Raw genomic sequence first — 13,940 nt, forward strand, 5'->3', positions numbered from 1 at the left:
ACTTGAGCTCTTTGGATATTACTGTATATACAGTAGAGTCTCACTTATCCAACGTTCTGGATTATCCAACGCATTTTGTAGTCAATGTTTTCAATACATCGTGATATTTTGGTGCTAAATTCATATTATCCAACGCAGTCTGCCTTTTAGTAGTCATTGTTTTTGTAGTCAATGTTGCAATGTTTTGGTGTTAAATTAATAAATAATTACAACATAACATTACTGTGTATCGAACTGCTGTTTCTGTCAATTTGTAGTCAGTTTTCAATACATCGTGATATTTTGGTGCCAAATTCGTAAATACAGTAATTACTACATAGCATTACTGCATATTGAACTACCTTTTCTGTCAAATTGGTTGTATAACATGATGTTTTGGTGCTTAATTTGTAAAATCATCACCTAATTTGATGTTTAATAGGCTTCTCTTTAATCTCTCCTTATTATCCAACATATTCGCTTATCCAACGTTCTGCCGGCCCGTTTATGTTGGATAAGTGAGACTCTACTGTACTCGAGTATAAGCCTAGTTTTTCAGCCCTTTTTTTTAAGACTGAAAAAGCCCCGCTCGGCTTATACTCTGGTGAGGGTCCTGGTGGGCTTATATTTGGCTCAGCTTATACTCGAGAACAGGGGTCCCCAAACTAAGGCCCGGGGGCTGGATGCGGCCCTCCAAGGTCATTTACCTGGCCCCCACTCTCAGTTTTAGATTTAGGCTTGCCCAAAGTCTGAAATGACTTGAAGGCACACAACAACAACAACAACAACAACAATTCTATTTAACTTGACTATCTCATTGGCAAGAAGCAGGCCCACACTTCCCATTGAAATCCTGATAGGTTTACTGTATGTTGGTTAAAACTGTTTTTATTTTTAAATATTGTATTGTTCTTTCCTTTACTAATATTGTGCCATGGGAATACAGTAGAGTCTCACTTATCCAACATTCTGGATTATCCAACACATTTTTGTAGTCAATGTTTTCAATACATCATGATATTTTGGTGCTAAATTCGTAAATACAGTAATTACAATATAACATTACTACGTATTGAACTCCTTTTTCTGTCAAATTTGTTGTATAACATGATGTTTTGGTGCTTAATTTGTAAAATCATAACCTAATTTGATGTTTGGGGTTGTTGTATGTCTTTCGGGCTGTGTGGCCATGTTCCAGAAGCATTCTCTCCTGACGTTTCGCCCACATCTATGGCAGGCATCCTCAGAGGTTGTGAGGTCAACCTCTGAGGATGCCTGCCATAGATGTGGGCGAAACGTCAGGAGAGAATGCTTCTGGAACATGGCCACACAGCCCGAAAGACATACAACAACCCTGTGATCCCGGCCATGAAAGCCTTCGACAACACATTAATTTGATGTTTAATAGGCTTTTCCTTCATCCCTCCTTATTATCCAACATATTCACTTATCCAACGTTCTGCTGGCCCGTTTATGTTGGATAAGTGAGACTCTACTGTATTACATTTATTTTACTCTATTTTTATTATTAATAATAATACATCTATTATTTCACTCTGATAGGAGCCCCCGGTGGCCTAGGGGATAAAAGCCTCGTGACTTGAAGGTTGGGTTGCAGACCTGAAAGCTGCCAAGTTCGAATCCCACCCAGAGAGAGCGCGGATGAGCTCCCTCTGTCAGCTCCAGCTCCATGCGGGGACATGAGAGAAGCCTCCCACAAGGATAGTAAAACATCAAAACATTCGGGCAACGTCCCCTGGGCAACATCCTTGCAGACGGCCAATTCTCTCACTCCAGAAGCAACTTCTTCTACCTCGCTTCCATCTCCCCACAGGGACTTGGGGAAGCTAACATGGGGCCAAGCCCAAAAACAACAACCACAACAACAACAACAGCTACCAGGGTCCCTGTCCTAGAAGAAAAATAAGATAAAAACAAAAGACTAAAATAAACAACACAACAATTATAATAAAATAATATTGTAACAATAATGAAAACGATGCGCCATTGAGGACCCTGTCTCAGAAGAAAAGTAGGATAAAAATAAAGGACTAAAATAAACAACACAACAGTAATAATAATAATAATAATAATAATAATAATAATAATAATAATAATAATAATAATAATAATAATACGAAATCCAGCATATCTACCTTGTTTGCTGTGTCATAATAAAATAATAATAATAATAATAATAATAATAATAAACTAAAAATAAACACAACAACAATCATAATAAAATAATAATGAAAAATGTGATCCACTGGGGCCCCTGTCCCAGAAGATAAGATGAAAATAAAGTATTAAAATAAAATACAGGTTAAGCATCCCTTATCTACAAATTTGAATTTGGCTGAGATATTTTTGCTTCCTGACAGCGCGATGTACACAAATGCAATTTTACGCACAACATTATTAAAAATATTATGTAAAATGATCTTTAGGCTAAGTGTACAAGGTGTCGATGAAACATAAATGGATTTCATGTTCAGACTCTGGTCTCGTCTCTAAAGTATTTTGTTATGTATATGTAGATACAGTAGAGTCTCACTTATCCAACATAAACGGGCCGGCGGAATATTGGATAAGCGAATATGTTGGATAATAAGGAGAGATTAAGGAAAAGCCTATTAAACATCAAATTAGGTTATGATTTTACAAATGAAGCACCAAAACATCATGTTAGATGACAAATTTGGCAGAAAAAGTAGTTCAATACGCAGCAATGCTATGTAGTAATTACTGTATTTATGAATTTAGCACCAAAATATCACGATATATTGAAAACATTGACTCCAAAAATGCGTTGGATAATCCAGAACGTTGGATAAGCGAGTGTTGGATAAGTGAGACTCTACCGTATTCCCAAATCCAAAATGCTTTGGATAAAAGGCAATTCATCTCATCATGGTGCCATGTTCTTGCCAATTATGGCGATTACGGAAACCAAAGCTGCATCGAGAAGAATCCTGAATTTCCTTTTAAGTGCTTGGATTTTGCAGAAACGAAAGAAAGCGACAGAAACAAAAAATCCGGGAGAGAAATCCTTAAAAAGCACAAGAGTTTCCACCTTTAAAAACACCGCCTCCGCCGCCGAACGCTTGTCAGTATACAAAGGTCACAATTGACACATCAAAGGTTCTTGCCAAATTCACGTGCCGTTCTCAAAATCTAAGGGAGGATAACGGATCCCCCGTCTATTAAATGCCGAGTGGGCGGGGATGACGCGGAATCGAACGAAGATCTCGTTCTGCGGCCCGATTTCCATATGAAGACAAACAACACTAATACACAGATGGAGCTTTCGTCTAAATATAGAGTAGCCGAAGAGGCTTAAAAACACACACACAGCGTTCCGAGTTACGAGGGTTAAATAACCTTCGTTATTTCAGTTTGGATGGGAATATTTTAATAAATCAAACGCAGAAATAATCCTTAGAATGTGCTCTTTAACGACCACTATTCACGTTTCCACATCATCACCAGAACATTGAATACATTTCTGCCAATGATGAACAAGTTTTTCTGAAGCCGTCACGGAAGAAGTCGACACTCGGTTTCCGCGACCATCTTCTCACAGTTCTCTCAACATCTGATAGCCAAGCAAAGCAATAATGTGACTCACACGTTCTCGTGAAATGCCTATTATTTTGAGTGATATGACAACCGTCCTGAATCAATCTGTCAACCTTTTGCTTGTGAAATTCGGTGGTTGCTGTCACAGGACGTCCAACTCTTTGTTTCTCACGCAAGTCAGATGTTCCCACCTCGACATCTTTTAACTTACTCACCCAACGATGCACAGGACTCACATCAACACAATCCCCATAAACAGCATGCATTCTCTGATGAATCGCCTTTGGGGTGACACCTTCTGCTGTTAAGAGTTCAATGACTGCACGTAGTTTAAGTCACATTGACCAACTGTCTGCGCAGGGTTCCATACTTCGCACTTTAACAACACAACCGTTCAATGCTAAGGCTTCCCCGTCTGCGCAGGGTTCCATACTTCACACTTTAACAACACAACTGTTCAATGCTAAGGCTTCTCCGTCTGCGCAGGGTTCCATACTTCGCACTTTAACAACACAACTGTTCAATGCTAAGGTTTCTCCATCTGCACAGGGTTCCATACTTCGCACTTTAACAACACAACCGTTCAATGCTAAAGCTTCCCCATCTGCGCAGGGTTCCATACTTCACACTTTAACAACACAACTGTTCAATGCTAAGGCTTCTCCGTCTGCGCAGGGTTCCATACTTCGCACTTTAACAACACAACTGTTCAATGCTAAGGCTTCTCCGTCTGCGCAGGGTTCCATACTTTGCACTTTAACAACACAACCGTTCAATGCTAAGGCTTCTCCGTCTGCGCAGGGTTCCATACTTCGCACTTTAACAACACAACCGTTCAATGCTAAGGGCCTGGTATTCCCATGCAGTCCTCTCCTTACCTGCGGGAACTTGCGCTTGATGGAGGTCAATGCACCTTCGGGAAGCTTGGCCAACTCCGAATCGCGGACGGCATGCACTGTTGTGGCTCTGGGCTGGTGAGTCAAAGCTTCGACCTGAGAGAGAGGGAAGAAAAAAGAAGAAATACTACTGAGAGGCCAACGTTGACAACTTCCATGCGGTAAAATAGAACTTGCTGACTAGAAGATTGGCGGCTCGAATCCGGGGCAGAGTGAGTGCCCGCTGTTAGCCCCAGCTTCTGCCAACCTAGCAGTTCGAAAGCATGCAAATTTATTTATTTATTTATTGCATCACTTCTACCCCACCCTTCTCACCCATCAGGGGACTCAGGGAGGCTTACAATATAAGCATACACATCAAAAAACAGTTTTCATCAAATTTAAAAATCGATCAAGATTAAAAATTACAACAAAATTAAGAATATACATTAAAAATATACATAATTATACATTTAAATATACATTTAAGGCGCTTTCCATGTCCAGGTGGGGTCTGTCGGTGGGTCATATATTCATATCTCATTTTTGCTGCTACTCATGCTCAAATACCTGGTCCCATAACCACGTTTTTGTTCTCTTTCGGAAAGACAGGAGGGAGGGAGCCTGCCTGACTTCAAATGTGAGTAGATTAATAGGTACCGCTCCAGCAGGAAGGTAATGACGCTCCATGCAGTCATGCCAGTGGCCACATGACCTTGGAGGTGTCTACGGACAATGCCAGCTCTTCGGATTAGAAATGGAGATGAACACCAACCCCCGGAGTCGGTCACGTCTAGACTTAATGTTAAGGGGAAAACCAAAAACTGGGACCACCTATACTGGCTTGTGCCAGAGTCTTTGCAATTCGATCTTTGAATCCTCATATTGTGTCAGCTTTTCCAGATTATTATTATTGGAATTTTATTTTATGACACAGCAAACAAGATAGATATGCTGGATTTCGTATCAGAAAATCACAAGTCGAACACTTCCCAAGTGTCTAGGACTGTGTGATGTATTTTCGGATGATGTGCACAGATCCCAGTCAGGTGGCCTTTTGCAGTTGGCAAAATATTATTATTATTATTATTATTATTATTATTATTATTATTATTATTATTATTATTATTTTATGACACAGCAAACAAGATAGATATGCTGGATTTCGTTTCATAAAATTACAAGTCGAACACTTCCCAAGCGTTTAGGACTGTGTGAGGTATTTTCGGATGATGTGCGCAGATCCCAGTAGGGTGGCCTTTTGCAGTTGGCAGATCGTGATTTTGTCAATGTCTATAGTTTCCAAATGCCGGCTGAGATCTTTTGGCACGGCACGCAGTGTGCCAATCACCACTGGGACCACCTGCACTGGTTTCTGCCAGAGTCTTTGAAGTTCAATCTTGAGGTCCTGATAGCGGCTGAGTTTTTCCTGTTGTTTTTCGTCAATGCGACTGTCACCTGGGATGGCGACATCAATGATCCAAACCTTTTTCTTTTCCACAACTGTGATGTCTGGTGTGTTGTGTTCCAGAACTTTGTCAGTCTGGATTCGGAAGTCCCACAGTATCTTTGCGTGCTCATTTTCCAATACTTTTGCAGGTTTGTGATCCCACCAGTTCTTTGCTGCTGGGAGGTGGGACTTGAGACATAAGTTCCAATGGATCATTTGGGTCACATAGTTGTGCCTCTGTTTGTAGTCTGTCTGTGCAATTTTCTTACAGCAGCTGAGGATATGATCCATGGTTTCGTCGGTTTCCTTGCACAGTCTGCATTTTGGGTCATCAGCTGATTTTTCGATCTTGGCCTGAATTGCCTTTGTTCTGATGTCTTGCTCCTGGGCTGCAAGGATCAGGCCTTCTGTCTCCTTCTTCAGGGTCCCATTCGTGAGCCAGAGCCAGGTCTTCTATTATTATTATTATTATTATTATTATTATTATTAATTGCATTTGTCCTGATGTCTTGCTCCTGGGCTGCAAGGATCAGGCCTTCTGTCTTCTTCTTCAGGGTCCCATTCGTGAGCCAGAGCCAGGTCTTCTATTGTTATTATTATTATTATTATTATTATTATTAATTGCCTTTGTCCTGATGTCTTGCTCCTGGGCTGCAAGGACCAGGCCTTCTGCCTCCTTCTTCAGGGTCCCATTCGTGAGCCAGAGCCAGGTCTTCTATTATTATTATTATTATTATTATTATTATTAATTGCCTTTGTCCTGATGTCTTGCTCCTGGGCTGCAAGGATCAGGCCTTCCGTCTCCTTCTTCAGGGTCCCATTCGTGAGCCAGAGCCAGGTCTTCTATTATTATTATTATTATTATTATTATTATTATTATTATTATTATTAATTGCCTTTGTCCTGATGGCTTGCTCCTGGGCTGCAAGGATCAGGCCTTCTGTCTCCTTCTTCAGGGTCCCATTCGTGAGCCAGAGCCAGGTCTTCTATTATTATTATTATTATTATTATTATTATTATTATTAATTGCCTTTGTCCTGATGGCTTGCTCCTGGGCTGCAAGGATCAGGCCTTCTGTCTCCTTCTTCAGGGTCCCATTCGTGAGCCAGAGCCAGGTCTTCTATTATTATTATTATTATTATTATTATTATTAATTGCCTTTGTCCTGATGGCTTGCTCCTGGGCTGCAAGGATCAGGCCTTCCGTCTCCTTCTTCAGGGTCCCATTCGTGAGCCAGAGCCAGGTCTTCTATTATTATTATTATTATTATTATTATTAATTGCCTTTGTCCTGATGGCTTGCTCCTGGGCTGCAAGGATCAGGCCTTCTGTCTCCTTCTTCAGGGTCCCATTCGTGAGCCAGAGCCAGGTCTTCTATTATTATTATTATTATTATTATTATTATTATTATTATTATTATTAATTGCCTTTGTCCTGATGTCTTGCTCCTGGGCTGCAAGGATCAGGCCTTCTGTCTCCTTCTTCAGGGTCCCATTCGTGAGCCAGAGCCAGGTCTTCTATTATTATTATTATTATTATTATTATTATTAATTGCCTTTGTCCTGATGGCTTGCTCCTGGGCTGCAAGGATCAGGCCTTCCGTCTCCTTCTTCAGGGTCCCATTCGTGAGCCAGAGCCAGGTCTTCTATTATTATTATTATTATTATTATTATTAATTGCCTTTGTCCTGATGGCTTGCTCCTGGGCTGCAAGGATCAGGCCTTCTGTCTCCTTCTTCAGGGTCCCATTCGTGAGCCAGAGCCAGGTCTTCTATTATTATTATTATTATTATTATTATTATTATTATTATTATTATTAATTGCCTTTGTCCTGATGGCTTGCTCCTGGGCTGCAAGGATCAGGCCTTCTGTCTCCTTCTTCAGGGTCCCATTTGTGAGCCAGAGCCAGGTCTTCTTCTTATCAGCTTTTCCTTCAATTTTGTCAAGGAACTTTCCATGCAATGTTTTGTTGTGCCAGCTATCAGCTCTAGTTTGTAGTGCGGTTTTCTTGTACTGATTTTTTTGTCTGATTATTATTATTATTAAAGCCCTGCTTTTTTTTTCCTCCCCAGGACACGACTAGAGTTAATGTCAGGGGAAAACATTTACTTTTACCTATGCATGTTTCTCTTTTGTTAGGTGAAGTGGCCCTCTGTGACGTCACAAGACGGTGCCGTGGAGTCTCTCTATAGAAGGCCTGGGCAAACTTGGGCCCTCCGGGTGTTTTGGACTTCAACTCCCACAATTCCTAACAGCCTACCGGCTGTTAGGAATTGTGGGAGTTGAAGTCCAAAACACCCGGAGGGCCCAAGTTTGCCCAGGCCCGGGAACGGCCGCTGCTGGCACATGCCCATGATATTTATGAGTCGAATTAATGGGATTGTTTAGAGGAGGCGATAATATCTTTACCTCCTGGAGCGTAAAATAGGATTCAGTGCCTCCCAAGGCTGGCTGGGCACTGTGTTTGCTAATTTAATTTAATCTTCTGGACAATATATCACTCGTTTCTGGACGGAGCAACGCTGCAGCAGAAATGCCTCGGAAGCCTTTTGTTGTGCTGCAGGGTTTGCTGAAAAGAAGGACGAAACCAGAGTAGAAATGTTCGGCTCTGGTCAAAACGAAATTGCAATGTGTTTATTCCAAGCAGCTATTACCACCGCCAGCAAAGTTAAGAGTTAAGTTTCTTTCCTAATTAAAAAAAAAAAAAAAGATCAGGGGATGCTTACGAAAAACGAAATATCTAAAAAATAAATAAAGTGTCACGTTGTTGTGAATGAAGGCATTGCGAAGATTCGGGATGTCAAGGAATTTATTTATCTCTCGCGGAAAAAAAAAAGTCAAAGTATGTGTCTTGTCTGTTTGTCCCATAAAAGCTGTTGCCAGGTGGAGTGGCCCACTGCGATGTCACTGGGAAGGAAAGGTGGCATGTGTATGAGGGGAAGGGAGGAAGGAGAAAGGAGAAAGCAGGCCTTCCCAGCGCTGGAGAAGGGAGAAAGTGGGCCTTCTCAGAGCTGGAGAAGGGATAAAGCAGGTCTTTTCAGAGCTGATAAGAGAAAGTGGGCCTTTTCAGAGCTGGAGAAGTGAGAAAGCAGGTCTTTTCAGAGCTGGAGAAAGTAGATCTTCTCAGAGCTGATAAGAGAAAGTAGGCCTTTTCAGAGCTGGAGAAGGGAGAAAACAGGCCTTCTCAGAGCTGGAGAAGGGGAAAGTCGGTCTCAGAGCTGATAAGAGAAAGTAGCCATCCTCAGAGCTGGAGAAGGGAGAAAGTAGATCTTATCAGGGCTTATAAGAGAAAGCAGGCCTTCTCAGAACTGATAAGAGAAAGTGGGCCTTCTCAGAGCTGGAGAAGGGAGAAAGCAGGTCTTTTCAGAGCTGGAGAAAGCAGATCTTCTCAGAGCTGATAACAGAAAGTGGGCCTTCTCATAGCTGAAGAAGGGAGAAAACAGGCCTTCTCAGAGCTGGAGAAGGGAGAAAGTAGTCCTTCTCAGAGCTGGAGAAGGAAGAAAGTAGATCTTCTTAGATCTGATAAGAGAAAGCAGGCCTTCTCAGAGCTGGAGAAGGGAGAAAGTAGGTCTTCTCAGAGCTGATAAGAGAAAGCAGGCCTTCTCAGAGCTGGAGAAGGGAGAAAGCAGGTCTTTTCAGAGCTGGAGAAAGCAGATCTTCTCAGAGCTGATAACAGAAAGTGGGCCTTCTCATAGCTGAAGAAGGGAGAAAACAGGCCTTCTCAGAGCTGGAGAAGGGAGAAAGTAGGCCTTCTCAGAGCTGGAGAAGGAAGAAAGTAGATCTTCTTAGATCTGATAAGAGAAAGCAGGCCTTCTCAGAGCTGGAGAAGGGAGAAAGTAGGTCTTCTCAGAGCTGATAAGAGAAAGCAGGCCTTCTCAGAGCTGGAGAAGGGAGAAAGCAGGTCTTTTCAGAGCTGGAGAAAGCAGATCTTCTCAGAGCTGATAACAGAAAGTGGGCCTTCTCATAGCTGAAGAAGGGAGAAAACAGGCCTTCTCAGAGCTGGAGAAGGGAGAAAGTAGGCCTTCTCAGAGCTGGAGAAGGAAGAAAGTAGATCTTCTTAGATCTGATAAGAGAAAGCAGGCCTTCTCAGAGCTGGAGAAGGGAGAAAGTAGGTCTTCTCAGAGCTGATAAGAGAAAGCAGGCCTTCTCAGAGCTGGAGAGGGGAGAAAGTAGGTGGACAGCAGTCCCAATAACACCCATGTAGGCTGTTAGGAATTGTGGGAGTTGAAGTCCAAAACACCTGGAGGGCCGAAGTTTGCCCATACCTGGTATCTACTTCCTTTCTCACCCCGAGTTTTAACCTAATGTTCATGTGGCCTGCCCTTGGTTTTATTGTTCTTTTGATTCTGTTTAATGCAATGTATATTTTCTTTTATTGTGTTGTTTAATGTGTTATGATTTGTTGTTCTATCTATATTTTGTTATATTGTATTGTTCTGGGCATGGCCCCATGTAAGCCGCCCCGAGTCCCCATTGGGGAGATGGTGGCGGGGCATAAATAAAGTTTATTATTATTATTATTATTATTATTATTATTATTATCTATAGTAGATAAGCTCAGTAGGCTAACTTTTCAAGGAAAGAGCACTTAGGTTTGCCCATGACACTGAGCGGAAGAGAAGCCAAAACGCCTGCAGTGAACGACAAAGAACCTCAGCCTCTCCTTTGCACTGTGAGTAATTGAACGCTCCGGTCATTGTGGACATAAAACTTGTTCACCCGTGGCCGACTGAAACTGACAAGGGGAGCTAAGGACAGAGCCGTAAATTGTACAAAGCGCTTCCTGCGGATTCCTCCGAGAGATTGTTTCTGCAGCATCAGGAGAGTCTGAAGGACCAACGGAACAAGATGAAGGATGAGCTGAAGCCGAGACGAAAAGAGACAAGCTAAGGAGATCTTGCTTGCCCGCTTTTGAGAAAATCAGCCTAAAAACATGACTTTTCAGGCCTTGGAAACCAGACAGTAATAAACAAACAAACAAAAAACTAGGGAGAGACATTAACAATGTCTTTCAGGATGTCAAAATATTTTCATCGCGAACAGAGTTGAAAAATTATAATATCACAAAGGATTACCACCTTACCCGCCTCATAAGAAATTTCATACAAAACAGGAGCTTTTTTGTTGAGTTTCAGGGCCAGAGAAGAAGATGGTGAAAACAGAGGAATGGCCTGCCTCAGGGGAGTGTGCTTGCTCCATCAATACTCAACATTTACACAAATAGCCAGGCACTGCCAGAAGGCACAGAGAGTTACATCTATGCTGACGATCGTGCCATCACCGCCCAAGCAGGGAGCTTTAAAATGGTTGAACAGAAGCTCTCAATTCGCTTCTGATATGATAAATAAATCTATGCATTTTTAACAAGCAACAACAACAAAACTTTATTTATATACCGCTCTATCTCCCATGGGGACTCGGTGCGGTTTACACATGGTAAACATTCAATACCAATTCCCTTTGTTACGGGACCTCTAGGTTGGTCTGGCTTGCCAAACCTAAGCCAGGAAGAGAACCTTTCCAGTTTCCTTACCACGCCAATGAGATCCCCGCGGCCGTATTCGCCTGTCAGTTGCTTCTTGCCGTCGTCCATCCGGATGACAGAGCGGAGCCGCCCGTTCAGCACGATGTAGGTGCAGTCGGAGTTGTCTCCCTGCCTGAGAAAAACAAACTGGTTTTTATATAGAAAAGGAGATTGTTTCTTTTTTGATCAGAGTTCAGGTCGAGTACTTAAACTGATTCAAGGGTAACTCTGCTCAGTTTTTCTGGGCCATGTTTTGAATATCTATATACCGTGTTTCCCTGAAAATAAGACAGTGTCTTATACAGTAGAGTCTCACTTATCCAACATAAACGGGCCGGCAGAATGTTGGATAAGCGAATATGTTGGATAATAAGGAGACATTAAGGAAAAGCCTATTAAACATTAAATTAGGTTATGATTTTACAAATTAAGCACCAAAACATCATGTTATACAACAAATTTGACAGAAAAAAATAGTTCAATATGCAGTAATGTTATGTAGTAATTACTGTATTTACGAATTTAGCACCAAAATATCACAATGTATTGAAAACATTGACTACAAAAATGCGTTGGATAATCCAGAACGTTGGATAAGCGAGACTCTACTGTATTATTTTTTGCTCCCAAAGATGTGCTAGGTCTTATTTTCAGGGGATGTCTTATTTTTCCATGAAAAAGAATTCACATTTATTGTTGAACAAAAAAATGAACATTTATTCTATACTGTACAGTAGTTGTCATCACAAACCAACATAACCAAACCAGACAAACTATGACTGCTGTCAAGAATTTCTTGTTACTACTGTATAAATATAAATAATATAACATTTTAATGTATTATTACCATTATTTCCATGTACAACTGGTATGTACATTTACCGATCCTGCAAGTTCTTGTGTTTTGTTTGGCGGGCGGCGGGCATGCTTCCAAACAAAAACTTGGCTAGGTCTTACTTTCAGGGGAGGCCTTATATTTAGCAATTCAGCAAAACCTCTGCTAGGTCTTATTTTTTGGGGATGTCTTATTTTTGGGGAAACAGGGTATATAAAAGAGTGATGGCATCACGGCGACCAACAAAACTACAGGCCCCCCAACCTCAAAATTTGACAACACAACCCATCATCCACGCCTCTAGGTTGATACAACAAAAAGAAAAGAAAAATAAAGTCCTAATTAGAGGGAGAGGAATAATTGCTTTTATCCAATTGCTGCCAGTTAGAAGGCTAAGCTCCTCCAACTTGGTCTCCTAGCAACCCAATAAAAAATAATAAAAAACACTAAAAATAAAAAAAACACTAAAAAAATTAATACAATAAAATACTATAATAACAGAAAATAACTAAAAATAATACAAGAAAATAATAAAATATAATAAATAAAAAGATAACTTACAATAAAATTAATTAAAAAATACAAATAACATAAAATAAAAATTACACAAAAATATTTAACCAATACCACCACCACTTTGCCACAGCGACGCGTGGCCAGGCACAGCTAGTATTTTCTATAGTATTTACAGAAAGAACTATTTCAATCAAGGGTCCAACTGAACGCCGCAGCTGCTCCGTGGAGGATTCAAACACTGCACCGGTTCATGCCCTACCTGTAAACGGCCCGCCCGGCTTCCACCTCCATCCAGTCCAGAGCAAAGTCGATCTGCCTCACAAAAGACGACATGCGCTTCACCACCGTGTGGGCCACCCCCAAGACCACGGTGGGCTGCTCCCGCATGATCCTGGAAGGCAGGGCAGGAGCATTAGGAAGAGCATATTGAACCAACACAACTGTACTATTTATGGTGAACCGCCTAATGATGATGATGATGATGATAATACTTTATTTATAGGCCACCCTATCTCCTCGAGTGGACTCCTATCTCTTAAAGATCCATCCGCTCCAAAATCCTTTTGCTAGAGCCGTGATGGGTTCTCTCTTCCAAAATATCCAACTCCTACTAAAGGGCAAAGTTGGCACATCTGGATCTACTAGTAGATCCAGATGTGCCAACTTTGCCCTTTAGTGGGAGTTGGATATTTTTCAGCCCTTTTTTTAAGACTGAAAAAGCCCCCCTCGGGTTATACTCGGGTGAAGGTCCTGGTTGTCTTATATTTGGGTCAGCTTATACTCGAGAATATACGGTACATTTATTATTTTTCTCTATTATTATCGGTATTATTACATTTATTATTTTTCTCTATTATTATCGGTATTATTACAGTTATTATTTTTCTCTATTATTATCGGTATTATTACAGTTATTATTTTTCTCTATTATTATCGGTATTATTACATTTATTATTTTTCTCTATTGTTATCGGTATTATTACATTTATTATTTTTCTCTATTATTATCGGTATTATTACATTTATTATTTTTCTCTATTATTATCGGTATTATTACATTTATTATTTTTCTCTATTATTATCGGTATTATTACATTTATTATTTTTCTCTATTGTTATCGGTATTATTACATTTATTATTTTTCTCTATTATTATCGGTATTATTACATTTATTATTTTTCTC

The 13,940-nt window shown here is 40.8% G+C and overlaps 1 protein-coding gene across 2 annotated transcripts in view; it reads right to left on the bottom strand.

The window, feature by feature from the left end:
- Positions 1-13,940, bottom strand: part of pnpla7 (patatin like phospholipase domain containing 7) — a 126,036-nt gene that overhangs the window by 82,627 nt on the left and 29,469 nt on the right. For both annotated transcript variants that reach the window (XM_062959070.1, XM_062959069.1), the window contains exons 17-19: positions 13,016-13,147; positions 11,415-11,538; positions 4,437-4,550 (exon numbers count right to left, since the gene is read on the bottom strand). In XM_062959070.1, the coding sequence (XP_062815140.1) occupies positions 4,437-4,550; positions 11,415-11,538; positions 13,016-13,147 (370 nt within the window). The remainder of the gene's footprint in view (positions 1-4,436; positions 4,551-11,414; positions 11,539-13,015; positions 13,148-13,940) is intronic.

This window comes from Anolis carolinensis, unplaced genomic scaffold, assembly GCF_035594765.1.
Source record: "Anolis carolinensis isolate JA03-04 unplaced genomic scaffold, rAnoCar3.1.pri scaffold_7, whole genome shotgun sequence".
Lineage (NCBI taxonomy): Eukaryota > Metazoa > Chordata > Lepidosauria > Squamata > Dactyloidae > Anolis > Anolis carolinensis.